Genomic DNA, 27,527 nt, shown 5'->3' on the forward strand with positions numbered 1-27,527 from the left:
AAAATCTGCAACATGCCCACATAGAGTGCAGAGTACAGGGCTCAGTGACAGCAGTAGGAAGCAATGGTCAACAGTCTGGGGATATGAGCCAAGGTTCCAGAGAGGCCATCGTTTCCGACGGGCCTGAACAGATGAGTAGAAACTTGAAAGGTGACTGGGGTTGGAACCACATGTATAGTAGAAGGGAGAGTAACACTGAGAATCCAAGAAAGGCTTACAGATAACTGACGGGGAAGTTCTGTTCGGTGAAAGGAAATAACCCTTGAAACAGCTCATGCCACGAAAAGAACCTACTACTTCTGTTGTTTATAAAACAATCAAACTTGCCTTCTTTGTCCAGACAACAGGATTCCTTACTCCACCAAGTCTCCTTCTGGAAGAACCTCCCATCCGACCACCACAGTGCCCTCCCACGGTAAGGACCCCTCCCTGACCCCTGCGTGGGAATGGTCAGTCTCACGCTCTAGGGAAAGGCAGAGGCCTGACACCTCACTTTTCTTTTTCACAGAAGAGCCTGCCGAGGAGCAACTCTATTTCTTTGGCAAGAATCTGAGTCCCAGAGGAGCTAAAGCCGCCTTGGTCATCCTATTCATCATTGGGCTCCTCCTCCTGATTGCCACCATGACCCTCTCCCTCAGACTGCGCTCTGCACGGAAGCAGGTGGCCTACCAGGCCGTGCAGTCCTGCGCGCTCCCCACCGACGCCCTGTGAGCGGCTGCTCTTGCTCCGCAGGGGAACTGGACAAAACGTGGTTTGCCAAGGACGGTCCACACGGTACCCTGGATGGGCGCTGATCCTCGGGAACACAATCAAAGCAATTTGCTTTTAATTATTTGTTTTAAATGGGCTGTGACTAATCTTCAGGTATAAAATACAGAGAGTGGAGGATAGGTGTGACTGACACACAGCCTTGGCCTGTTCTCAGAATACATTTGCTAAAGCTGTGGATTCCCTTTGAAAGATGTCTTTCGTTTCCAGCTCTCACACTTCTTAGATTAGACAGTCAGTGCTTCCTCAGCTAATCATCGAAGTTTTCAGATGGACAGCTTCTATATAGAAAGTTAGACTGCCTCAGACATCTAACTAGAATAGCACTGATTTTTCAACCCTGTTCAACAAGATGCTTCCTTTAGCTATTCCAGGGGGAAGGCCTTTCTCAGGAGTTCATGGAAATGTCTATGTCAGTATCTGCTGATAGAAAGCACAAGGGAATATTTTAGAGCGTTAGCCAGCTCTCTGGCCTTTCCCACTTTAATATAAAAATAACTGGTCCACTATTTGTTACAGAAGGCAAAGTTATACGCAAACAATTTTTAAAATATTGGTGCTATTTTTATGCAAACTAATAGAGATACTTGAATGTGTATGACTCACTTTATATTATTAGTTTTTACTGTATGTTTCTATGGCAACGTTTGTATTTTCAAGAATCAACTAGAGAACTTGAATCTGTGTTCCAGGAAGTGGAGGGCTGGAATCTGAAACAGCGGGCTCCCTGAGAATTTCGAGGGAGCTTCTAAGATGGAAGGAAACTTCGCAGGAGGCAAGTCTGGGCTTGAGTCTGATTTTTTTATTCACCTCGGGGTTCTTTCCAAGTCTCCATCTTCTAGCAAATAAAAACAGTCTCATCATGTCAGAAACATTAGGAAGAACTCAGCAATGCAGCTGACTGGTTGGGAGAAGAGAATCTCATAAAATCATTAATTCTATGCCTCTTATTGATATAGCCTCTTGTTAGAAAGGGAAAAAAAGGGAAAGGAAATGCTAGAAAAAGAGAGTCCCAGTGGCAATTATTGACACCATTAAATCAGCTTTTAAAATAAGTATTACAGTTTTCCAGGCTCAAATGCAAAAAAAAACATCTTGAACAATTAAACTCAATCCACTATGAGGCAATCCATTCTTTTTGTATGCATAAAGGTTAGGTGTAAGATTAATAAAAGCAGTATTGTTTATTACTAGACTGAGAAATTGCCCTTAGTTCAGGGCAAGATGCTCTGTGATGCCAATGCCGATGCCAGACTAGTGACAGTATACATCTGCCCTCACCATGGATCACTTGGATGTCCAGATGAATGAGTAGGATCTAATAAATACCGGTGGAGGGAACTTTCATACTTTCTGTCTTCATCTTGGTGAGGGGAAACGGGATTTGGTAGAAGCTATTTTTACATAAGACAGGATGTGAATGCTAATAGTTCTGTTCATTGTTTGGCTGAATGCCCTATCAAGCAGGGGTTTGAACTCTCCCCTGCTAACCACTGATAATGTGATTTTGTAATAGGTGCTCTACAGTTTTCATACATGTGTAGACTGCATCATTTCATAATAATGATTATGAGAAATGTCTTATAACTCACTTAGACAATAAATTATTTAGTTGTAAGGTTTTTTTTCCCCCTTTCCTCTTATTTTTTTTTTTTAATGAACTTAAAACCACACAGTAGTTTGATTATACCATTTCTCTTTTTAATAAAGTTTCACATAAGATGGCTATTTGCATGTTTGTTCGTCTTTTAACTAAAAATTACCTACCAATAACCTGGTGTGGGGAGTAAAGGAGAATATATTTTATTTATTAATTTATTTTCATTTTTTTATTAAGGTATTATATGTGTACATATCTTACCATTGTCCCCCACCCCCACTCCCATACATGCCCGCCCTCCCCAGAGTTTTGTGTCCATGTCCATTGGTTATGTTTATATGCATGCATACAAGTCCTTCAGTTGATCGCTTAAAGGAGAATATATTTCAGATACTCAGCAGCTATCCCAGTCATACCTACTAAGGGAAATGAAACAACAATTTATCTCCACTAGTAATATGACCCTCCCCAACCATTGTTTCTTCAAATGTATCACACTTCTTCATCCTCAGCCTCACTCCTTTGAGAAAATCAACCACATTACACACATCTTTTCCTCCAGTCACAATAGAAGAAATGTCCCTGCTCCTGGGAGGGCTAGTCTCTCACTTGGCTCTGGACCTCATCCCTTTGTGCTTTCTCAAGGACTTCATTCCTCAGTTATCCGGTTTTCCTCCCGCATGAAGTCATCAGCAATACCCACCATTAACATTAGAAAGCAAAATTGCCCTATCCAGTTTGGCTCAGAGGATAGAATGCTGGCCCTTGAACTGAAAGGTCCCGGGTTTGATTTCAGTCAAGGACAAGTAACTCAGTTGCAGGATCGATCCACAGCCCCAGGCATGAGTGTGGGAGGCAACCAATCCAATATGTCTCTCACATCAATGTTTCTCTCTCTGTGTCTCTCCCCCTCCCACTCTCTCTAAAAATCCATGGAAAAATATTCTGGGGTGAGAATTGAAACAGCAAAAGAAAGCAAAACAAGAGCCCCTGCCCTTAACTCCATAAACCCCTCCAGCCCAGTTTCTCTGTTCCCTTGATAGCAGAACTTAAAACACTGTCCACACTGGCTGGCTGTACCACCTCACCCCATGCATTCCTCAACCCATTCCAATGGCTTCCAATCCAGGGTGCCCTGTCCTCTCTTCTCCCACATCCCAATCTGCTGCTGCCAAAATCAATAACCATCATGCCATTTCTACTGGTTTTTTGCCATCTTTATCTTACTCAACCTCTCAGCAACAATTGAGAGCCGCTTCCTTCCAAACATCCTCTAATTTCTTGGTTCTGCAACATGACTCGCTGTCAGCCTTCCATCTTCCTCAACTGCTATTCCGTCTCAGTCTCTTCTGCTAGTTACCTGTCCTTTCTCGGACTTCGATGTCAGCATGCCTCAGGGACTGAAACCAGCACCTTTTCTGTCTTATGCTCTCAGGGGTAGACTAAATAATGTCCCCAAAGATTTTTGTCCTAATTCCCAAACCTGTGAATGTTACTTTATATGAAAAACAAAAGGATTTTGCAGTTATGAGCAAGTTAAAGATCTTAACACATTGCGGATGGATGATGAGAATTCTCTTTTTTTGTGTTCTAAGGCTTGTGGACAATCATGAAAATTCTTTAAAAGGATATTAGCTTGTAAGAACATGTAATAAGTAATTTCAAAATGCAATGGGCATTTAATTTTAAAGTGTGCCTTTAACATTTATGTAACATTTTTTTGTAATCGTTCAGTAGACACTTATTTGGCCACTGGGGAAAGCTAGCAATAAAACCACTAGTCCACAATGTGTCAATATGAGAAGTGGATACTGGATTACCCACATAGGCCATAAGTGTAATCACAAGTGTCCTTCCAAATGAGAGGCAGAGGAAGGCATTGCAAAGCAAAATTCTTCCCAGCTGGCTCTTGGGAAGGAGGAAGGGGCCACAAGCCAAGGAATGCTGCCTTAAATGCTGGAAAAGTCAAGGGAATAAATTCTTCACCATTGGAGGGAGCATGGTCGCGGACACCTTGATTGTACTCTAGAGAAACTGATTTCAGGCTTCCAGAGCTCAAAGAGAATAACTGTGTGCCACCAAATGTGTGGTAATTTGATCTAGTCCTCTTCATAGATTATTCCATCCATCTTCATGGATCTGAAAAACATCTATATACAATACAATAAATTCAAAGTTGCTTCTCATTAGTCTGCAGACCATGAATCCTGCTCAGGCAGGATGGATCACTCCCGCAGCCCCCTAACCAGCCCTCCCTGTCACTCTTGCTCCTTCCACCCAGCCCACACAGCTGCAGCAGTGTTCTTCCACATCTGACACATCACTTTCCCCCAGCGAATATCCTGCCGTGTCTTTCCATTTCACTTTCTTTTTCCTTTCTGCAAAAACCCAAAATTCCCCAATTGTTGACACTAGAAATATAAAAATAAACAATAAATGCACAAACACGAGTCAACTTACTATCAGCTTATTTTATCTCATTCACTAAATAGTCCGCTCACTGATCATTCCTTTTCTTTTAGCTAGACAGTCTGTTTCTAATCCACCTGCCTACCTATTCTGGGCAGCTCCCACCCATCTAACCCATATTAATTTTAGAATTATGAATTTTCGTCCACACAGCTAAATATAATATGGTATCCTAGATAGAATCCTAGAATAGAAAAAGGATAGGAGGTAAAAATTAAGGAAATTTTAATTAATATTAATGTATCAATATTGGTTCATTCATTGTAACAAATGTATCACCAATATACGATGTTAATAACATATAGAAGAGGCTTGTGTGCATGGGCGCCACCCTTCCCTCCATACACACACACACACACACACACAAAGTAGAGGACAGTCCAGCCCGGCTCCAAGAAGACATGTTTAAAGGTCCTGTCTGCTCCCATGTTGCTGGTTAGAGCATCTCCTGTCTATTTCTCAGCATCCACTTTCTGTAAGTGATTCCAAAGCTGCCCCACCCCAACATCCACTCATCCTCGGTCACCGCTCCGCAGGCTCCCAGACCAAGGCTCCTACAAGGAACGCAGGAGAAGCTCCACTGAGCAGCGTTGAGGCCTGAGACCCAGTCACATCAGGGCTCCCCACCGCAGCCCCTGTGCTCCCGCCACTCAAAGCTCCTAGAAGGGCCCAGGGCTCCCATTTTCCCCACGTGCTCAGACTACACCGCGCGATTGCCTTGTTGCTCTCTGAAGCATTCACAGCAGCTCCTTTTAACCTCAATCACAGGGTGGAAATGTTGCGGGTGGGATGTAAAAGTGGGCCATTCTGTACACCGCGTTAAGGGGCAGCTAGTTTTTCAGAAATGTTTCCAAAACTTCCGGATGCCTAGACATGGGAATAGGAGGACGGGAGGAGCGCGAAGAGGATCAGACTGAGGTCCTTCTACGGTGGGAAGATCTCTTTGGAGATGCAGATACCCGGGGCGCGGGATGCTGCCGTGCCCCTCCGCCTCGCGTCACCGCGGTTTCCGGGAACTCCACGCCCCCCGGGTCCTCCCCCGGCCTCCGGGTTCCGGAAAAGCGCAGCCGAGCGGGCAGAGCACGCGGGCCGGCCCGGGAGCAGCTTCAGCCGCCGGGCGGAGGGGATCCGGGGCCCGGGCTAGAGCGGAGAGCCTTGTTCCCGGGTTGATTCTCGCGCCTCGGGGCAGCGGAGCAGCGGAGCAGCGCGGGGCGGCGCGCGCGTGGCGGGACCTGCGCGGGCCGCGCGCGAGGGCGGGTCTGCGCGGCGGCGGCGGCGGCGGGGCGCGCAGAGGCCGTGCGCCCGGCAGAGGCGCTGGCTGCCGCGCGCGCCGAGGCACAAAGGCTGGTGTGCAGGCCGCCGGCGGAGGTGGCAAAAGGAAAGCGAAAGCCTCGGCGGGGCCCGGCGTGAAGGCTCCCAAGCGCTGCGCTCCCAACACCGACAGCTCCCGCGCCTGCCCTCGGGGGTCTGAGGGACCCAGCCCGGCGCGCCGCGGCCATGGCCATCGCGCACCTGGCCACCGAGTACGTGTTCTCGGACTTCTTGCTGAAGGAGCCCTCGGAGCCCAAGTTCAAGGGGCTGCGGCTGGAGCTGGCCGTGGACAAGATGGTCACGTACATCGCCGTGGGGCTGCCGCTGCTGCTCATCTCGCTGGCCTACGCGCAGGAGATCTCCATCGGTGGGTAGGGCCGGGCGGGAGGGGCGTGGCGGGCGGGGCCAGCGCTCTGGGAGGGGCCGGGCCCTGGGGAGGGATCCTACCCGGTGCCCCCGGCGGTGCTCCCTGCAGAGCTGCGAGAACGTGGGGCGGAAAGGTAGCCCCCCGGTTTTCTGGGCTGAAGCATTCTTTGTCCACGGGGACGTCATGTGTGCCCCGTGAACCCTGCTCGCATCCTTAGTCCCCAGTGGTGTCTCCTGCGCCCTGCTGATCATCACCGTAGCCTCTCGTCCATCTCCACTCTTCTGACCCGAACACCTGTCTCCCCTCTTGTCCCCTGCACACATTCATGTTGTCATCTAAGGTTTTTGTGCCAGAGAAGTTCCTGCGTGGCTGGACGTTGGATATGGAGTTTCAGTATCAATTAAAATAAGATATCAAAGGGATAAAGTTTGATATCTTATTTTAATTGATACTTACTGAAACTTGGGGAGTGCGGATGATAGGACATACCTGTAGCTGGCAGGTAATAGACAGATACTAACATCCTCCGCGGTAGATGCTCTTATTATGAATGAGATGAATGAGTCCCCTTCGTGTGAATTCTCACTTGATCATAATAACAGTTCTGTGAGATTCGAAAATCTGGTGGTTTGGGCAGGGTCAGGTGGCTGAAAAGTGTATGCTCTTCCACCTCAGCTCTTCTGACTTTCAGAAAGTGTTTGAGTCATCAGGGAAAGCGTGTGTGACTGACAGCTGGAGACAGGTGGGGGTGGGGGCGGGGGTGCAGAGGCTGGTGGAGCTGGACCTATGGGAGAAGTTGGGCCTGAGCCTTGGAGTGTGGGAGGGATTTGGATAAGCAGAGTTGAGAGCTTTGCCAAGATGCTGAGATGGCAAAAGATGTTACATGTTACTGGAAGGGGGAAGGTGGGGCGTGGCGGGGGGTGGGGGGATGGGGGGGGAAGGGGGAGGGACAGTGGCGGTCCTAGCTGAGGCAGGAGAATTAGTCAGGGTTCCTGGAATAGGAGAGTGATTGGGGCCTGAGTCAACAGTACGAGGTTCTTTTTTTTTAATTTAAAAAATATATATTTTATTGATTTTTTACAGAGAGGAAGAGAGAGGGATAGAGAGTTAGAAACATCGATGAGAGAGAATCATCGATTAGCTGCCTCTTGCACACCCCCTACTGGGGATGTGCCCACAATCAAGGTAAATGCCCTTGACTGGAATCGAACCCGGGACCTTTCAGTCTGCAGGCCAACGCTCTATCCACTGAGCCAAACCAGTTTCGCACGAGGTTCTTATTTGAGCAAAGGATGGACTGGTTGAAAACAGCACTTAAATAATAGCCCGATGGTAGCACATAGGGTCTGCAAAGGAGAGGAGAGTGGAGTTAGGGAGGCTGGGTGCCTCAAGATGGGGCATCCGTTGAGGTCTTGTGCGTGCATGGGGGCCAAGAGTGGAAAGAAAAGGATGGGAAGAGGTGATTTCTGAGAGATGGAGGAGCATCAAGCGGCACTTGAGTACCCCATTTTTAATGGGCCATGAAGAGCAAGAGACAGGTCAGAGTTTTGGAAAAGCTGCAGGCCTGGGTGAGGGGAGAGTAGTGTTTTTGTTGAAGGAAATAGTGAATGGCGGGAAAAGTTGGTTAGAAGAGGGTTATGATGCGTTTGATTTGGACACTAACTTGTTCAACTCAGGAAATTGCCAAATTTGTTGTGGAAAAATATGCGTGCCGTTTTCTCTGTGTCTGGGTAGGCATTCCCTTCCACCTTCCTGATGGCCGGCTGCTGAGGCTCCCAGCAGGAAGGAAAACCACCGCCTAGCTTGGGTTCTGGAGATAGTCTCTCCCTGCAGCAAGTGCTCCTTGAGTATGAGTACACCCGCTGAGGGCTGGACCGCGTGCTGGGCACCGAGGACTCGGTGTACATGAGTCATGGTCTCTGTCATGGGGGAGCAACGGTCTTGGGCACCTGATTGGGACGGAGGAGTTGGTTACCATCCTGGCCACATATCAGAGGGGCACCTAGGGAACTGTACCAGTAGACTCATCCACATTGATGGGCTGTGTGAGAGGCACTTCATTGGCATTGGGAGTGGGTTGATGCAGCAAGGGTGTGGCTTTAGGCTGTGGGCATAGCAATGCTAGGTGTGGAGGGGACATGAAAGGAGTTTGAGGCAGCGTCCTCTCCTCGCCCTGTAGGAGTTTACTATCCAGTTTGCCACTAGACCATTCATGCTGACAAGTGACATCATTCAGTTGTGTGTGAGTGTGTGATTTAGGACATAACTGGGTGACAACTCTGTAGAATCCTCCTATCTAAAAAAGAGGGAATATGCAAATTGATCATCATACTGTCACAAAGATGGCGGCGCCCAGTCCCCTGAGCCCCACTGGAGTCCCCCAGTTCTTTCAGCCCAGCCAGGGTGGCAGCAGGCGCACAGTGTGTCTGGATCTGCCCTCAGTCCCCCAGCCACCCAGGGCTGGCCTGAGGTGCAGGTAAGCCTCGGATGGTGGCTGCCCAGCCGATGCCCAAGACATAGGCAAGCCTTAGATGGCAGCTGCCCAGCCAACGCCCGAGATGCAGGCAAACCTTGGGTGGCAGCTGCCCAGCCATCCAGGGCCGCCTGAGGCTCAGGTAACCAGGGCCGGTCGAGGCTTGTGCTGCTGGTAGCAGCAGCAGCAGCAGTAGAGATGTGATGGGAGCATCACCTTCCCCTGATTGCTGGGTCACCTCCCGCCCCTAAGGGCTCCCGGACTGTGAGGGGATAAGCTGGGCTGAATTTCCATGCACCAGGCCTCTAGTCCTATATAATAAAAGACTAATTTGCTAAGTGTCCAACTATTCGTTTGACCAACCGTTTGACCAGTCACTGTGGTGCGCACTGATCTCCAGGGGGCAGGTGTTCCGACCAGTAGGTTAGCTTGCTGCTGCGGTCCAGCTGATCTGGAGCCCTCCTGCAGTCCCTCCCCAGCCCCGATTGAGCAACCCCACCGGTGCACCAACCTGTGCCCTGGGCCTCTAGCACAAGCATAACTCGACGGTGTGGCCTCCAAGCTCTGAAATTCTAGCAGTATTTGCCCAAATTACTGGAGAAATGAATTCCCAGAGTGTGTGGCTCTCTTTCAGGAGACCAGACTCTGAACGGGGTTCATGCTCTGGGGGACGTTTGAGAAGCTGTGTAGTGCAGGCCTTCTCAGGGCTGCTATGATTCCCGGGGCCCTACCCTGGTGTGTGAGGAGACCCTGGGAAAGGGAGTCCAGTCTGGCCAGGGAGCTGTCTCCGCTCCCAGCGGGCGGCCACAGAGGGATTTGGTCCCTTTGGGCTAGCTCTATTCTGCTGCTGTCATCATAGGCAGGCACTGGGCCAGCCTCAGAGAGCCAAAGGACAGATATCACGGCAGCTGCTTCAGATCCTGCGTGTTTGGTTACCGTTTCCCCTGTGCTTTCTCCATGCGAGTCGGCAGCCAGATGGCTTAAGTCATCTGCTCTGCTGTGCCCAAATTTAGGCACATCTTTGGGAATACGTTTAGGCTTCTTTTCAGCATGTACTGGACGGCAAAGCTGGTTGATTCTTTTTAGGGCACCTGTAAGAATGGGCTAATATTTAGGGTCTCAGAGCATAGCCCCCGTGTAACAGCACACTCTCAATTCATACTTAAAGCCCAAGAGCCTCCTGGCCCCTACCAGAAAGACGCCTGCTGTCCCGAGAGGCTGCTGATGTGCATGTGGATCTCTTCGTTAACTTTTTTCGTTGTGTTTTTATTATACAAATAGTACCTAGATATTTTTGCAAAATGTCTAGGTACTAAATATAGTCTCATGCCAAAGGAGTCATAAACTTCCTCACATGCTAGAGGTGACTTCTGTGTAGAGACCTGTGCAGCCTTAATATCCCTTTTGTCTGCATTAATAAAACTTGGTTTGTGTGTGTGTGTGTGTGTGTGTGTGTGTGTGTGTGTGTTTAAAGCAAATTGCATTTTCTCACTTAATATTTTGGATAGCATTCTGTGTCAGTGCATAAGTGTCACCTCACTATTTTTTAATAGTCAGGCAGCATATTCTGTAGCCTTGTATATTCTTAACATAATTCTTCTAAGAACTCCCCTAGTAAAGTACATATAGGTTCTTTCAAAATGTCTACTATTACAAATGAAGCTTTTGTGTGTGTGTGTGTGTGTGTGTGTATATGTGTGTAAATTTTTGTAAATGTTCTCTCCTCCCAACATTGAAAGGGAAAGGGAGAGAGCATTATCATTATCCCGAAGGATAAAATCATCTTCAAGGATAGTTTGCAATCCCGAGACCCTATTTTAAATAAGTAGGAAAAATGCTGCCTTGTGTACCCATCACCTCTCACTCCTGCTAAAGGCCACTCTATCAGAAGATTGGAGGAGGCATTTGGATGTGCTTCTGGTTTTAAGAAAGCAAAATTGCAACTTTCGGTGGATTCCCTGATGTGTTCCCAGAGTACACTGTAAATTTCCTTCCTGACACTGAAGTTGCAGTTAGGTAATTATTTGTATTAATAGAGGCCCAATGCATGAAGATTTGTGCAAGAATGGGCCTACCTTCCCCTGGCTGCCAGCACCACCTTCGCTCTGGCCTGGAGCCACCTTTCTGGCTTCCCATGCTGCCTAGAGGCCTGAAGTGGCTGGAGCGATGTGGAATACCTGCATCCCCACCTTGCCCCCCCTCACCCCCCACTACTTGGCACCTGCTTATGCAAACTAACCCGCCAGCTTTGTTGGGTTAATTTACATACTCATGCCTGATTGGCTGGTGGGTGTCATGAAAGTACAGTCAATTTGTATCTTACTCTTTTATTAGTGTAGATTTGTTGAATAATGTTTCCCCACCAGACTGTACTTTAATTAGGGACACCTGTTCTCTATTGGGCTCACTGCTCTGTCCATAGCATTTGGCAGAAAACTGATACACAGTAGACATTCAGTAGAGGGTGTAAATGAAAAGAATTATCAGGAGTGTCAGCATTTTGGGATTATCTACAATATAAGGAGTGATTAATAGAGCAAGGTATATGAATTTGACAGATAATAGCAAGCACTTAGTAATGATGAGATCAATTAAAAAATATATTAGAACTTACCCAATAGCATTTGTTCTGTTTCAGTACATATTGTTACCTGACTTTAAAAGACCCAATGAGCCTGGCTGTTGTGGTTTAGTGTTTGAGCATGAGGTCACAGGAGGTCACAGTTCGATTCCCAGTGGGGCATGCAGGAGGCAGCCACTCAATGATTCTCTCTCATCATTGATGTTCCTTCTATCTCTCTCTTCCTTCATCTCTCTGAAATAAAATTTTAAAAATACACATAAAAATACCTTAAAAGTGAATTACAAGATCCATCTATATATATAAAAGCCCAAGCGACTGTTACAACTGAATGACCGGTTGGCCAGTTGCTTTGATGCGCACTGACCACCAGGGAACAGATGTTCAGCACAGGAGCTGCCCCCTGGTAGTTAGTGCACTCCCACAGCCAACCTCCCACAGCCGCTCCCCTGCTGGCTGGCCAGCCCCCCAACTTGGCCCCGATTGGGGGGGGGAATGAAGGGGTCAGCTAGCCAACCTCCTGGGGTCTCTCCCCGCTGCCAGCCAGCCTCCCGATAGGCCTTGATCACCAGTCAGGCCAACAGACCCCACCCATGCATGAATACTGGGCTTCTAGTATTTAATGATTTACTTCTCCCCTTTTCTGTCATCCCACCCCACCATCTCAAGAAAAAAGAAAGAAAAGAAAATGAGGCTGTGGAAAATATTCTATTATTTCAAAATAGTTGGAATTCCCATATGCAGCAAAAACCAAACATACGTCTCCGAACCTTTGCAGAAGCTAGATTTGAATTAGTGACATCCTTTCAAAAAACCATGCCAACTCCATCCTTCTCTGCAGATTGCATCCTTGGACTACTTTCTTCTCAAACCTCTGACTGAGGCAGTAAGACTTTGGAGAAGGGGAGGCAGTTTGGGAGCATTGGGTCTGGTGAAGCGAGGTGGGCACAGCTGTGTGCCCTGGGTTACTGAGGGCAGCAGAGCGACTTTCCCAGATACTTTTAATGTCTGTGTCTTTGTGGTCAAGATCAGACAGTAACAAGAAATTAAATTAAATCCTTGCTTTTTTATTTTTTTTTACACACCCAATTTTGGTCTCTTCCTCAGAGGTAACTACTGTGTGTGTGTGTGTGTGTGTGTATGTGTGTGTTTCCTTTTACATTGATCTATGTTCCTAAGGAAAAATTTGATTCTATTAGCATTTACCATTATTAAATTTTTAACAAGTATTCTGCTATGCATTAAACATATGCAATTTGTTTATTTGCTGTAATATGTCCTGGAGGTATTTTCATGTCAGTGTGTATAAATCTGCCTCATTTCGTTGAGATGTGGCATCATCTTCCAGAGTCTGACTGTGGAGAATTTACCCATTCCGCTACAGGAAATGCAAGTTCTTTTCACTTCATCTCACTGCAGACATGGTTCAGTGAGCATCCCCGGACGTGCATCCTCATTCAGAATGAAGCCTCGGATGTGGTTTCTTGAAGAAACAGAACAGGATTGGCATTACTGGGACCTGTTAAGCAGGGAGAAGAGTGAATGGTATAAAGCAAGCATGTCAAACTTGTCAGCTAGCCAACCTCCTGGGGTCTCTCCCCCCTGCCAGCCAGCCTCCCGATAGGCCTTGATCACCAGTCAGGCCAACAGACCCCACCCATGCATGAATTCATGCACTGGGCTTCTAGTATTTAATGATTTACTTCTCCCCTTTTCTGTCATCCCACCCCACCATCTCAAGAAAAAAGAAAGAAAAGAAAATGAGGCTGTGGAAAATATTCTATTATTTCAAAATAGTTGGAATTCCCATATGCAGCAAAAACCAAACATACGTCTCTGAACCTTTGCAGAAGCTAGATTTGAATTAGTGACATCCTTTCAAAAAACCCCCGAGGACATTAAACCCCGCGGACCGCATGCCTTGTGTATTTAGCCTGTGTTAGCTTTTGAGTTTGACATGGTTGGTATACAGAGATTGGAGAGATGGGCCCGGGTCTAATCCTGGAGGGCCTGTGGGATTTGGATTGTAGAATTTATCCAGAGCAGTCAGAGGGCTTCTGGCTATAATGTGACATGATCAGATATGCATTTTAAAATCTCCCCCCAGATACTTTGACACTGGATTGGAGATGTGGGGGAAGTTAGTTAGGGGTTATTGCAGTTAATTTCAGACTTACTAACTCTGTGCACTTTGAGGACAGGACTATCATATATATCTTGGTCTCCACCATGGTACTTCGTATGGGTCAAGTATTTCATCAAAGCTAATCAGGAGCTGTTGTGGGGATGCCTGATGCCTCCCGACTGTCCCAGGATGCCCGGGCTGACTTGGGAAGGACCCGAGCTGGTCACGTTCAGCAGCTCTTCCCCAGGGCTCTATGGACACCGCCGAAGCCCGGCCCGGCACAGTGGATGCTGAGGAAGAAGGCTGCGTCTGGCGGGAATGAGCCAGGTCCAGGGTAGGAGCCAGGTCCGGGGGTGGAGGGTAGGGGGTGTCCTCACAGTTGGCTCTCATCACCTGGCAGAGCAGGAAGCCCTGTCTGGTGAGGGGCTGCACAAAGCTGCAGCTCTGGGGGGCTGACGTGGGCCCTGGAGGTTAGACAGCCAAAGGGTTGGACCAGAAGGAAATGTTGCTACTCACCTCTGCACTTAGGCAGACATTCCTAATGCCTTCCTCCCCCCTCCTCAGGACCAGATTAACAGCTACTCTGTGTGTGTGTGTGTCTGTAAGACTTTTTTAGAGAGTTTTTAGGTTGACAGCAAAACTGAGGGGAAGCCACATAGATTTGCCATGTAATCCCTGCCCCCACACGTGCATAGCCTTTTCATGATCAACATCGCCTGCCAGAGTCGTACACTCTGTGGGTTTGGAGAAAAGTATAATGACATGTATCCATCATTATGGTATCAGAGTATTTTCACTGCCCTGAAGGTCCCCTGTGCTCTGTCTATTGACACAACCCTGGAGGGGGTGCCTGGTCTGTTAGAGTCACAGCCAGCCCGGCCCCCAGTTCAGCACTGCAGTCTCTGCAGGTCATCAGGACCAGGGCTGTAAGGATTGCAGTCCCAGGGACATTAAACCACAGCTCCCCTGTCCCCAGTTCACCTCCACCCTGCCCTGCCAGACTGTCCTTGCCATTATTATAGAATCCAGTCTGGACTTCCCAGCATGTTGTCCCAGGGTGTCCTTTATCTGATTCCTCGCTGGACTCTGTTCCAGGCACGAAGTCTGCTCCCTTCATAGCATGCTGTCACTCTAAAGTTCCAAGCCTTTATTTGTGCTGTTTGTTTGCCTCTACTGGGATTTTTCCTCCCTTTGAATATGAACATCCACCCTGGCTTAGCCATTACCCTGGATAATTTTTTTGTCCATAACATTAGTGATTCGTTTCTTGGCTTCCACTGGACTGTAAGCTCTCAGAGGACAGGGACCCTGCCTTCTTTCTCTTGAATCCCCCATTTCCCACGTGGTATCCTGGACATAGGAGGTGCCCAGTGAATGCTTTTGGGGTTGAGTTCAACACCACTGAGTTCTGAGTGCGTTAGGGAGGATATCTGTGCTTTTTTTGGTACCATAATAGAGACAGAAAAAAACAGAGTCCTTGGGGAGGCAGGGTCCTTGGGTCCCTCTGCTAAGCTGCTGGCACAGTGGCCCTGTGGCCTTAATACCAGCTTTTTTTTTTTTTTTTTTTTTAGGTTTTGCATTTGTCACGTGAAACCCTTGATGGTCTCTTTAGAATGTCTTTGTGTTTGCATGGCCAGGCTAAATAATGATGACAGTCATTGGAAGTTCATTTCACTTTATTGGAGTCACTCATCATCGATTCAGTACTGAATTTAGATGGTCCAGGCCTCCTCCTACAAAATAGGGTTTCTTTGCTGCAGAAACTACAAAAGCTAGTTGTTAGAAGTGTCAAAGAAAGAACGTCCAGCCTAAGAAAAAGTCTTATAATAAGAGTTTGTTTGAGCCAAAATGATGATAGTTGCTGAGAAGCAAATTCTCAATTGAATGAGAAAATGCTCTCGAGAATGGCAGTTTTATAGCTTATTTTATACATTTTAACCAAAGGAGGAGAGGTAAGGGGGGGGGGGGGGTGTTACATGAAATCCATTGATGATGCACTAGTATTAGGGAAATGAGAGGAAGCAAAGAGGGGAATTCTCTGAGACTGGATAAAAAGTAAAATGGAAAAACATACTTCTTTGATACTGGTGAGTATGGGATAGTTAATGATTACTATTTACAGCACAGAGATGGTATTTAGGCAATAAGATAACAAGGAAGGTGGGAGACTGTGCCTTTGGGATCTGGAGAAGGAGATTGCTCTGACATTTCAAAGGTATATTATTTTAAATGCAAAAGGACAGTAAGTAGACATGCTCAATTAAGATAAAGATTGACCTTTGTTACGGAAGATACTGGCCTATGTCTTGACTATCTGCCATTAGTGGCATTTAGTTGGTGATTTTTTTAAAAAAATATTTTATTGATTTTTTTAAAAATATTTTATTGATTTTTTTTTACAGAGAGGGATAGAGAGTTAGAAACACCGATGAGAGAGAATCATCGATCAGTTGCCTCTTGCACATCCCCTACTGGGGATATGCCCGCAACCAAGGTACATGCCCTTGCCCGGAATCGAACCCGGGACCTTTCAGTCTGCAGGCCGACGCTCTATCCACTGAGCCAAACCGGTCCCAGCTAGTTGGTGATTTTTATGTGTGGTTACCTTCAGTCTTTGTGTTTGTAGCACCCACGTTCAGGCCTCTCCTGAGTTTGTGGGCTTTAGCATGTGGCCCCTTTTTGTTCACAAAAGGCATCTTTGAGGGAAAGATGATACAAAAAAGCTTAACAAAGTTGGGTCTAGTTTCAGGCTGTGGCCCCACTGAATCTAAGATCCTAGTTATCCAAGGCCCACTGTATGTTCAAGAGTTGTAGAAGATAAGTAAACCAGTAAGTGCAGGTGAAATTGAAATAATTATAAGTGCACTAAGAAAATAACACGGGCCCTAGCCGGTTTTGCTCAGTGGATAGAGCATTGGCCTGCAGACTGAAGATTTGATTCCAGCCAAGAACACCTGCCTGGGTTGCAGGCTCGATCCCCTGTGCAAGAGGCAGCTGATCAATTATTCTCTTTCATCATTGATGTTTCTATCTCTCTCTCTCCCTCCTTTCCTCTCTAAAGTCAATTAAAAGATATATATTTAAAAAAAGAAAAAGAAAATAATATGGGAGCCCTGTTGGATTGTCATCCTTACTCCAAAAGGTCCAATTCCCAATCAGGGTACATAGCAAGTTGCAGGTTTGCTCTCCAGTTGGGGTGTATGGGGGAGGCAACCAATAGATGTTTATTTTTCATATTGATGTTTCTGTTTCCCTCTATCCCTCCCTCCCTTTTTCTCTCTCTAAAATCAATAGAAACATATAATCAGGTGAGGATTTTTTTTAAAAAGAAAGAAAATAATACAGGATGTGACAAAGGAACCATATATCTTTGTATCTCCGATGCTCATCATGGTATCTGTCACATAGAAATAAAAATATTAGCTACCCTCGCTGGCTTGACTCAGTGGATAGAGTGTTGGTCTGCGGACTGAAGGGTCCTGAGTTCAATTCCTGTCAAGGGTACATGTCAGCGTTGCTTGTTCCCCAGTAGGGGGCATGCAGGAGGCTGCCAGTTGATGATTCTCTCTCTTTGTTGATGTTTCTATCCCTCTCTTCCTCTCCCTTCCTCTCTGAAATCAATTTAAAAAAAATTTTTTTTAATTAGTTAAAAAAATAATGGCCACCACTGATTGAGTTCTTACTATGTGCTGACACTGCGGCCAACATTTCTTTTAATCCTTACAGGAATTCTGTAAGTTTTACAAATTAGAAAATTAGGTTCAAAGAGGCTAAGTAACTTGCTAGCAAGTGAAAGGGAAAACTCAGTGCCTATTGGCTATAATGAGATCTTTAAAAACAATATTCAGGAATAAAAACTCAAGAGCCTCTGTTTATAGATGTACCTAATTTTTTTTTTTTTTTTTACGTTAGGCTAAAATTCCTTCCCCATATCTAACTGGACTTTTATATTATGTTTCTGTGTCAGTGAAGATCACCTGGACAGTAATTTTTTCTAAGCCTTTTTATACTTAAACATGTCTATTAAGTTGCCCCTTGACATTAGATGATCTGTTCCTTTAATTTTTTTCTTAAGATGCCCTCCTCCCTCTTTGCCTGGGGCAACATCCATTATCTCATGTTCATTTTGGAATGGTGCCCAGCTTCCCCCTACCTTCTTACAAAGCAGAAATTTAGGTTAGTGGTGGAAGTATGACCAAGGACCTATTTCCCGGCTCTCACATGTCAGATTTTGCTGTGACATTTTTGATGATATAGTTTATTCTTTCTGGTCCTTTCCCTCATGGGTCCAGCCTCTGCCCCTACTGGGTGAACTAACTCCATGCCTGCAGTTCTGGCCACCCTGCCAATAGTCTGTCTGCCTCCACACAAAGCAGCGCTAGGTGCTCTGGGTTAGGCCTTCACACACCAGCCATGGAACACATGGGGCTGCTCTTGTTGGCTCTGGTTTTTTATGACACTTTTATGAATGTCAACTTTGGGTCTAGAGCTCAGTACCAGGCTTCTGGGGAGATTGAGGCTGGCCTTCTCCTGCTGCTTCGTGTGTTACTAACAGGCCTTGCATTCCACAGTGCCTGCCTTTTTCCACTCCGCCCTGCCCCATGCCCTGGGCACTCATTCCCAGGGCATCAGCACATTGGGGAAAGTGTAGGGCCACACTCGTGAGATGGTATCCCACCTATACGAAATATCATCTGTCCGCCTTTGGATGTTAATCTCTCTGAACCTCTATTTCCTCATCTGACAAATGGGACTAAATATGACGACTGGTGCCCCTACGGGTTCTTTTAGTGAACTGAGTTAAAGCTTCTTACTAATTCCTACCCAGTCATAGTAGTTAGTAAATGACATGTGTTCTCCTCCAGCAGGTGATTCTGTGATGGGACGTAGCTTCTGTTATCCGCACATAGGGCAGGGATGGGGAACGTCTGGCCCTCGGGCCATATAAAGACCATGAAATCATTTGGTCTGGCCCTGCCAAGGCATTAAGGGTGACTTCCTTAAATGTTTGACCAAATATAGCAGGCAATTTTTAAGCTGATAATGTTGTGTGGTCCACGAATTATGTTATAAATATCTAAATGACCCTTGGCAGAAAAGAAGTTCCCCACCCCTGACATAGGGAAATACCAGTATAGTGTGGGAATCACAGATTCTCTTATGCCTTTTTCCCCCCAGCATGTGAATGATTTGTGCCACCAACTTAGGGGTTCTGGATGAAGCAAGCTGCAGAGGAGTGTGGCAGGCACACAGTGCCTTTCACCCCTAGCTCTTCCTCTTGGCTCTGTTTGGTCACTTGCCCTGTTTCGGAAGTGCTCTCTCATCTTTTTGCATTTTTTTATTTTTTGTGTGCCTTGCACAGCAGCTCCAACTTACCACACCCTTTATCCCACTAGGATGTTTTCATCAGGATTGTTGCTGTTAGTGTTCTAGGTTCAAAATCTATAGAAGGGGAGGAGGGGACACCTGTAATAATGCCCACATTAAAAATTTTAAACTACTAAAAATCTGCAGAGATTTTGAGTGATAGGCCCTAATCCTATAATATCCATAAATTTTGTTAATTTTAGTGATTCTCCAGAATACTACATGTCTGTGCTCTATGTCTCCTCTCTCTTGTGTCTGGAAGGTGAAGACAGACACCCAGGTTGATACCCAGCTCTACAACCTACTTGCCACATGATCCTGTACCTCACTTTTCTCATCTTTAAATCTCTCCTATTTGAAGGGTCCTCTAAAGTTGAGATGGGGCTAAAAGCCGAGACCGGTTTGGCTCAATGGATAGAGCGTTGGCTTGGGGACTGAAGGGTCCCGGGTTCGATTCCGGTCAAGGGCATGTACCTTGGTTGCGGGCATATCCCCAGTAGGGGGTGTGCAAGAGGCAGCTGATCGATGACTCTCTCTCATCGATGTTTCTAACTCTCTATCTCTCTCCCTTCCTCTCTGTACAAAATCAATAAAATATATTAAAATAAATAAATAAATAAAATGGGGCTAAAAGTACACACAAGGGCACAAGAGATAGGTCCCTGAGCTTGCCTTCTCCTGCCTCTTCACTCTTTCCAATGTATTGGTTATTTCAGCTTCAAATCTCTCCTATTTGAAGGGTCCTCTAAAGTTCTCCCAGCCAGTTAACTAGATCCTTCTATTTGTGTTTTTATTTTTTGTTAAACTTGTGGTTTTGATGAGTTCTCTTAATTCCTCAAGAGGCCTGAGTCCTGTGCCACCTCACAGTTGTATGTAGCATATAAATACAGAAGCAAATACCAGGAACATGCTCACATGGCACCCTGGGAGTGGGTGTTTGTCAGGGAACACGGGGGGCTTGCTCAGAACCTACAGCCCCTCCGATGGGGGTCAGGGATGCGTAAGAATGAAAGCCTGTTCAAGAGAGCGGGACTTAGCTAACTAGGCCAAAGTCCCTCTTTCTGAGGCTGGTCTGGGAACAGAGAGGGCCTTGCACAAGCTGCGTGGGTGTCGTTGAGAAACCACTGGACAGGCTTGCCCTTTCTGGCTCTGGTCCTGTGCTCTCGGGTTCTTCACCAGCTGCTCCGGGTGTAAGCTGCCTGGGCTGCCACTCAGGGAGGTGTGACCCTCACCTGGACGCCCTGGGCTCCAAGCCGAGCCCAAGGAGAGGGGCAGGGAGGACGTCTGTGGTTGGGTTACTTACTTGGCTGTTGTCGCTGCTTCCACAATGCCCATGAACACATGTTTCCTCCTTGTGGTCTTTCATAATATCTGGCCAGACACACGAGGGTAAAGCCCGCAGCTCCCTCTGCTCTCTCAGCCAGGGGAAAGCGGTGTTCTCTGTTCCCTGTATAAACCGGAAACTCGCTGCATGTCTCCCTGAAGCTCCCCGCTAGGAACCAGTGCTCATGCAGCCAACACACAGCAGGGTGGAGGCAGAGTGTGGGACTCGGGCCCTCGGCCCTCGGATCACTATGGGTCAGGGGGCTGTTTTCTTGGCTATCAAGCAGGGTTACTTGAACATTGAGACAGACTTTATATTAGTACTTTGAAATGTCTAAAATACTGGATAGATGTTATGTATATGATATTGCGAGGTGGGGCGGGGGGGGGGGAGGGGGGAAGGGGAGCGAGGCAGAGAGATTGATTCTCTGTCAACCCTACCAGCCAAGAGTTGAGATCTTACTAGAGGAGATGAGACATAACTGCATGTTGATACAGCATGGTTGAAGGTGATTATCTGCATGTCTCTGATGGCTTTAAAGTAGGGGTGTCGAACTCAATCAGAGAAGGGGCCAAAATCTAAAATCCAGCCTAAATCGCGGGCCGAATGGTTTACTGAACAGTCATAAACTGTCATTGTGATGGAAACCCAGCGGAGTGCAGTGATGACAGCGCGGTGCGGGCCACATTGCGAGGCCTGGCGGGACGGATTTGGCCCGCGGGCCTTGTGTTTGACACATGTGCTTTAAAGTAAGGTGACCAGACGTCCTGCTTTTGGCGGGACAGTCCCGATTTTTAACAATTTGTTCCGCGTCCTGCGGCGTTTTAAAACAGTCCCGATTTTTGCCGAAACCAGTTTGGCTCAGTGGTAGAGCGTCAGTCTACAGACTAAAGAGTCTCAGGTTCGATTCTGGTCAGGGGCATGTACATTGGTTGCGGGCACATCCCCAGTAGGGGGTGTGCAAGAGGCAGTTGGTCGATGTTTCTCTCTCATCGACTTTTCTAGCTCTCTATCTCTCTCCCTTCCTCTCTGTAAAAAAATCAATAAAATATATTTAAAACAGTCCCGATTTTTGAAAAATCGGGACTGTTTTAAAACGCCGTGGGACAAATTGTTAAAAATCGGGACTGTCCCACCAAAAGCGGGACGTCTGGTCACCTTACTTTAAAGGGCTCTGGGAACTCATTGGGGAAGGAGCTTCATGGTGAAGGTGACCATATGAGGTGGGTTTTGAAAGGTGAGCCATGGAGGTGGATGTGGAGGGTTACTGACTTAACAAGTATTGGAGAGAGGGCCCAAGGTAGAGGGAATACTGTGAGGAAAGGCTCAGCGTTAGGAACGAATGAGGCCTGTGCAAGCCGCAGCAATAATGGGGTTGGATTGGAGCATTCATTTGGATTTATACGCTGTGCAAAGGAGAACTGGTGAAAACAGTTGAGCCAAGAGAATGTCAGGATTAGAACTGAGCTTTAGGACTGAATAATTCAGGGGGAAACTGGAAGCTTTCCTAATGGGAAGGTTACTAGGTAAAATATAAGACACCTGTGCACCTTTTGATATTATTTAGAAAAGTGGGATAAAGGATGTGGGGGTACATTTGGAGATGGATCAGGAGGGTCCAGGAACCAAGCAGTCTAGATAGTTTGGGTGGAAGTTTGGCTTGGGATCTGAGCAGAGCTCTTGCCAGGTTCATAGAGATGGAGACAAAAAATGAAATTGGGACCTGCCTTAGATGGAAGGACACTCAACTGTTCAACACCCATGTATAACAGGAAGATTCCTCTGTGCCTTTGTCATCATGCTCAGGATGTCTTGGTGGGCGGGACCACACGGGAAGCATCTGACAAAGTCCTGCTGAGGGGAGAGCAGTGTGACGTCAGCACCATGGTCCTGTGCTGTCCTGGCTTGTAAAATGTAAGAACTCACATTTAACGGGTTGACAGAGTTGGAAGGGACCTTGAGATACCTTACCTACCCCCAACTCCTATGTAAGCCGTTACTAGCAGGTATTATAGGCATGTTCTGGTGGCACCTGACTCTTCATAATGACCTCCATGGGCTCCTCCTGAGAGGTCCTTTCTAGATGCCCGTGGACATAAAGGCACTGGTGAAGGAGAAGGGATGTCAGGACCTTGCCCATTGTGCCTTCTGCCATCACAAGAATCTACTCTCTGGACAACATCCCCATCACTGCCCTCTCCTGTCACAGCTATAAAGGCCACCCCCTCCCCAGGGAAAGGCGACCCTTCGAGGCTTTTTTTGTGTCCTGGGGGGTAGGGAAATTCAGTTCAGTGTCTTCTTACCATCCCTGTCCCCTCTCTGTAGGGAGGGAGGAGGGAAAGGTGGGCATGCCCCCGCGTTTAACAGAATATACTAGCTACTTCCGGTAGAAGAGTATCATGCTTATTAAGCAACTGCTGGGAACCAGGCGCTGTGCTAAGAAGGCAGACGTTAATGCCATCGCTTTTTTGGAGATCCTCGGCTTTGGGAAGGTTCGGTGACCCGAGGTCACGCAGCTATGAGTGGCAGAGTTAGGTTTCGGTACAGCTAACACCAGAGCCCCGGCGCCTGACACTTCCTCTCATGCTGCACAGGATGTGGAAAAGAGTGTGCCTCCTCTAGGCCTCAGCAGCTGGTCCCTGTGACACACCCAGGCACCCACGTGTGGCTGAAGGGACAGGGAAGTGGGGCTGGGCTAGGCGCTGCCAGGAGAGGCTCAGTGCCAGGTGCTCTGCCTGCGGTCAAGGAGGGGGGACACAGCCTCAGCCCTGCACCCCAAAAGTCCAGGCCAATTTCCCACATGGCCTGTGTGAGTCAGGGGCTCTCGGGGAGCATGCAGTGTCTTCAGGTAGTAGGTAGTGGCAGCATTTGCAGAGTGATGCCGTCCCAGTTTGCAGAGGAGAAGACTGAGCTCTGAGAAGAGCAAGGTAACAGCCAACAGGACCCAGCTCTCCCAATTCCCCATCCAGCACCCATCTCCCTGCCTGGAGGCTTGCCTTCCAAATGTAAACACTTGGGCTGCAGTTTCAGCATGCGCCTGTTTTGTTAAAGAAGATGGAAAACTGCTGATTTGTCATCAGGCAAAGGATTGCCAAATGTTCCATCAAATGTTCCCTTCCTCAGGCTAAAAGGTCTTTGTTTCTTTGTTCCAAGAGGCCTTCCTTCCTAGTCTGCTTGTCTGCTCTGATTCTCCTCCTCCCTGCCCCGACCCGACCCTATAGTCCCCTTCCTTTCTCTCATTCTTCATCCCAAAGGGAACCAACTCTATGCAGGTTTCCTCCGTACATTTTCGGCTCTGGTTCTTTTCCTGCTCGCTTTTTCTTTTTATGGTCGTTTTGCTTCTTCCAAGAGTCTTTCCCCACCGGAGCCCCAGCTACTGTCATGACAGTGTTGCCCCTCCAAAACTCTCCAGTGCTCAGCTTTTCCACACACATGGGCGTTTGGTTCAGCTCTGCCCTTACACCTGCGTGGTGCTCCCCAACTTAGCTCACACCTGAAAACCGGAGGCAGCGGGGAGAGGTGGGCGGGGTGGGCGGGGTCCAGACCCTGGGCTAACGTCCACCTGGGTACCATCTGTTTCTGTTTCTCAGGTACACAGATCAGCTGCTTCTCCCCGAGTTCTTTCTCCTGGCGCCAGGCTGCCTTCGTGGATTCTTACTGTTGGGCTGCCGTTCAGCAGACGGGCTCCTTGCAGGGCGACCCTGGAATCCTCGCCCTGTGCCTACACAAGGTAATGGGGACTTTCTCACATGTCACCCGTTTGCTGTATGTGGGAACCGAGGCCCAGAGAGGCTGTGCCATCCCTTGCCGCCCAGATTCATACAGCCAACCAAAGCTTCACTCTGATTGTACAACCGTAGCACTTTAAAATCCAAAGGAGCCCCCGAGGAGCATGGTCCAGCCCCTTCATTTAGCAGATGGGGAAACGGAGGCACTTTTTGCATTGTAGCTCCACCACAGCAGGCACCTCTTGCATGCTCGTCACCTTTCTATCCTTAATGCCCGCCTGAGTGCCTGGCCCGCAGTGGGCTCGGAGGACATTCTGAACGCCTGAATGAGCATTGTTAGGTCGCGGCAGAGGGGACCAAAACAGCCGTGGGACCAACAGAGAGTTCATTTGCTTCTAGCCAGCGTGTGTCTGAGCACCGAGGCGCCCGGGGATGACTCCCTCTGGGCGTGTGGACTTAACAGCACAGCTTTTGGAATAGATTCCTTTGCTTTCTGAGGGACACAGACACTGCAAGGAAGGGGAGACGCTGCATAGGAGACACCTGTGTCCTATAGGGAAGAGGTACAGGCCAGGAGCTCGGTGGTGGAGGTGGGAGGGAGCCCAGGAAGGGAGCAAAGAGGCTGAGCAGAGTGACGAGGCCCCAGTAGGTCTTCCCTGCATTTATGCATTTATGAAAGTAGGGCTTTGTTTCAGCCTGTCATTGTCTTCTCCACTGGTTCTTTGGTCCAGGGTGAACACAGATAGAAAGTGTTTGTGTGTGTGTGTGTGTGTGTGTGTGTGTGTGTGTGTGTGTATGTGTGTGTCTTTTCCTCCACTGAGGGAAGTGAGGTAGGTTAGCTTCGGAAAAGGCAAAGGATGATGTCTGTTTGACTCTCTCCTGCCTTGGCCTGTTGCCAAACACAGTCAGCAATTACTCTTGTGTACAAAGAGTAATTTCAGTCCTTGGCTGTGACCCAGGCCTGCTCCCCTCATGTTTATTCATTGCGTGCCGTTAGCACAGTGATGCCCTACAGTGACTCTCTTCTTTGGAGTTGGGCTTTTCCCCCCTCTTCGACTTTCTAGCCTTAGCGTTGCTTGGGTTCTCATCCATTTTGCATGACTTTACAGCCAGGGCATGAAATAATAAGGCTCTTCAGGACAAAAGGGCACAGTTCCAGAAATGGGACAACTTTTCATGCAAATCTAAATCCGTGCTGTTGTAGTTGTAAATCCATTTGTGATAATGTTCTTAAGGGAATAGAAAGTTGTAATCCGTCACCGGGCCGGGCCAAGTAGGATCCACAGAAGGGGATTGTATAGCATGGGATTGTCCTTATGTCAGATGGGTTAGAGATTGCAAAACCTTTAGAGCAGGAGGAAAGCTAAAGATTTGATCCAACTGCATTTTACACAGGAGGATAAGGGCCCCTGGAAAGGCCAAGCCTAGGAGCCACAGGACGAGTTTCTGGCTGAGACTAAAATTGGGTCTCTGGGCTCCCATTGCTCCTGCAGGGTGGGAGAGGCGATCTTACAGAGCAGCGTGGTAAGCAAGCCTTAGGTTTTGAGTGTGAGTGAGGATTAAGGAGCTCTCTTCTGTCTGTGTAGGTCTAGATCAGGCGTCCTCAAACTTTTTAAAGTGGGGGCCAGATCACGGTCCCTCAGAGAGCTGGAGGGCCGGACTATATGAACTACTAATTCCTACTGTAACACCTCGGCTGCGCTCACTGCCCAAAAAACCTGGCGGGCCGGATCAGACTCCTCTGCGGGCCGCAGTTTGAAGACGCCTGGTCTAGGTAGTTTGGATGGAAGCTTGGCTTGGGATCTGAGCAGAGCTCTTGCCAGGTTCATAGAGATGGAGATGAAAATTGAAATTGGGACCTGCTTTAGTTGGAAGGACACTGTCCAACACTCAAGGCTTGAAAGGCCATTGCTGAAGAGAAGTGATCATCCAAAATGCAACCAGCCCTCAGAGGGCCTAGAGCCCTGGTGTGAGTGATGTCAGTACCAACGGAATGAGTGAGATACGAGATTGTCAGCGTCCTCCCAGCCTAACTGCCAACCAGAAGCAAAAATAAACCAATCTCTCTGGAGGAGGGTGTCCCTTCTCAGATGCTTGCACCAGTTTTCCCACATGTAATGTTCAGCACTCAATTAAAAATAAGCAGGGTGTAAGAAAGTCAAGAGAAAAACCAGAACTAGGAAAAGACCCACAGGAGTTCCAGATAATAGTTGTTATCAGACACACACTTGAAAATAATCATTAATATAATGTTCAAAGAATCAAGATACTATGGAGAATTTCCCAGGGAAAGGGAAGTTCTCAAACTGAAAACAGTAAGGGGCAGGGAGTTGATGCCTGCTAACATTGGCGGAGGGCCTGCCGTATACATTCTGGTATATTTGCTATCAGAGAACCACACATGACGTGGGCCCTTCCTCCAGGAACTCACTGTTTAGTGGGGGGGAAACATGTGAAGAAGATACTGAAGATACTGAGAAGGAATAAACAGAAAGCTGCATGAAAAAAGGAGAGTGTGGTTGAATGCCACTGAGAGAACAGTGCACTAAAGGTGGAACAGAACTTACTGGATTTGATGAAATCATTAGTCATCACAACAGGAGTGATTTTAGTGGAGAAGTGGGTGCTGGATGGCAGTGGGTGAGTGGGAGATGAGGAAAGATGACAGTAATAGACAGTTTCTTCAGATGTGTTTTCACTTTTAGAAAAATCTCTATCCTAGAAAGGAAAGCCACAAACTTGATGGTAAATGGAGGGTTTGGGGTCTAGGAAGTTTGGTTTGGTTTCAGTGTGAGAGAGTTTTTAACTTACTGAAATGATAGAAATAAGAAGGCATAGGGGGGGAAAAAGGATGGCAGGCACTGCCTGGGGAAGGCACATGGCACCTTCTGGGAGAGGAGAAGGCATTGGTTTATTCTACTGGGGAGCAGTGGGGCCTTGATCAGCTTTGGAGGGTCAGGCTGGGTTATACAGAATCTTTGAAAACTACATACGTGTATAGACTACAGGGTGGGGGACAATGGGAGCCATTGCAGGTCCTTGAGCAGGGTGAGCATGTTGTTTCCAGGAGTTAATCCTCAGTGAGGGTTTGCTGGAGAGAACAGAGTCAGGGAGAGCGCCATTTGGTAGGCAGAGGGTTTTGATCAGAAAATGGAGAGGAAGGGACGTCATTATTTCTGAGAAGGCAAAGAACAAACACTCAAAGAGCAGCACGTTGTGTTTTATTGCCGGTGCAGTGTTTCCCAAAGTGTGGTACGCGTACCCCCAGGGGTACAGGAAGAGTTTGGTTGGGATACACGTTGCACCAGAGTTTGGTGGGGATATGCACTGCACCATGCTTAGCTGCGCCTAATTCTAGGTTCTCAGGAGTACGAGGGATACTCAGCGTTATGAAAATTATGGAAGGGGTACACA

The 27,527-nt window shown here is 47.6% G+C and overlaps 2 protein-coding genes across 3 annotated transcripts in view; both read left to right on the forward strand.

Moving 5' to 3' along the window:
- The window catches only part of HEPHL1 (hephaestin like 1), a 58,388-nt gene extending 55,789 nt beyond the window's left edge, over positions 1 to 2,599 (forward strand). Inside the window, exons 19-20 of the mRNA XM_036427932.2 lie at positions 341 to 415; positions 509 to 2,599. Of these exons, the coding sequence (XP_036283825.1) occupies positions 341 to 415; positions 509 to 711 (278 nt within the window). The 3' untranslated portion in view covers positions 712 to 2,599. The remainder of the gene's footprint in view (positions 1 to 340; positions 416 to 508) is intronic.
- Positions 2,600 to 5,746: 3,147 nt separating this feature from the next.
- Positions 5,747 to 27,527, forward strand: part of PANX1 (pannexin 1) — a 39,445-nt gene continuing 17,664 nt past the window's right edge. Inside the window, exons 1-2 of one of the 2 annotated variants that reach the window (XM_036426715.2) lie at positions 5,747 to 6,515; positions 23,976 to 24,115. In XM_036426715.2, the coding sequence (XP_036282608.1) occupies positions 6,335 to 6,515; positions 23,976 to 24,115 (321 nt within the window). In that variant the 5' untranslated portion in view covers positions 5,747 to 6,334. The remainder of the gene's footprint in view (positions 6,516 to 23,975; positions 24,116 to 27,527) is intronic. The other variant, XM_036426714.2, reaches the window with a different exon arrangement.

The sequence above is a fragment of the Pipistrellus kuhlii genome, unplaced genomic scaffold (genome assembly GCF_014108245.1).
Source record: "Pipistrellus kuhlii isolate mPipKuh1 unplaced genomic scaffold, mPipKuh1.p scaffold_m20_p_9, whole genome shotgun sequence".
Classification (NCBI taxonomy): Eukaryota; Metazoa; Chordata; class Mammalia; order Chiroptera; family Vespertilionidae; genus Pipistrellus; species Pipistrellus kuhlii.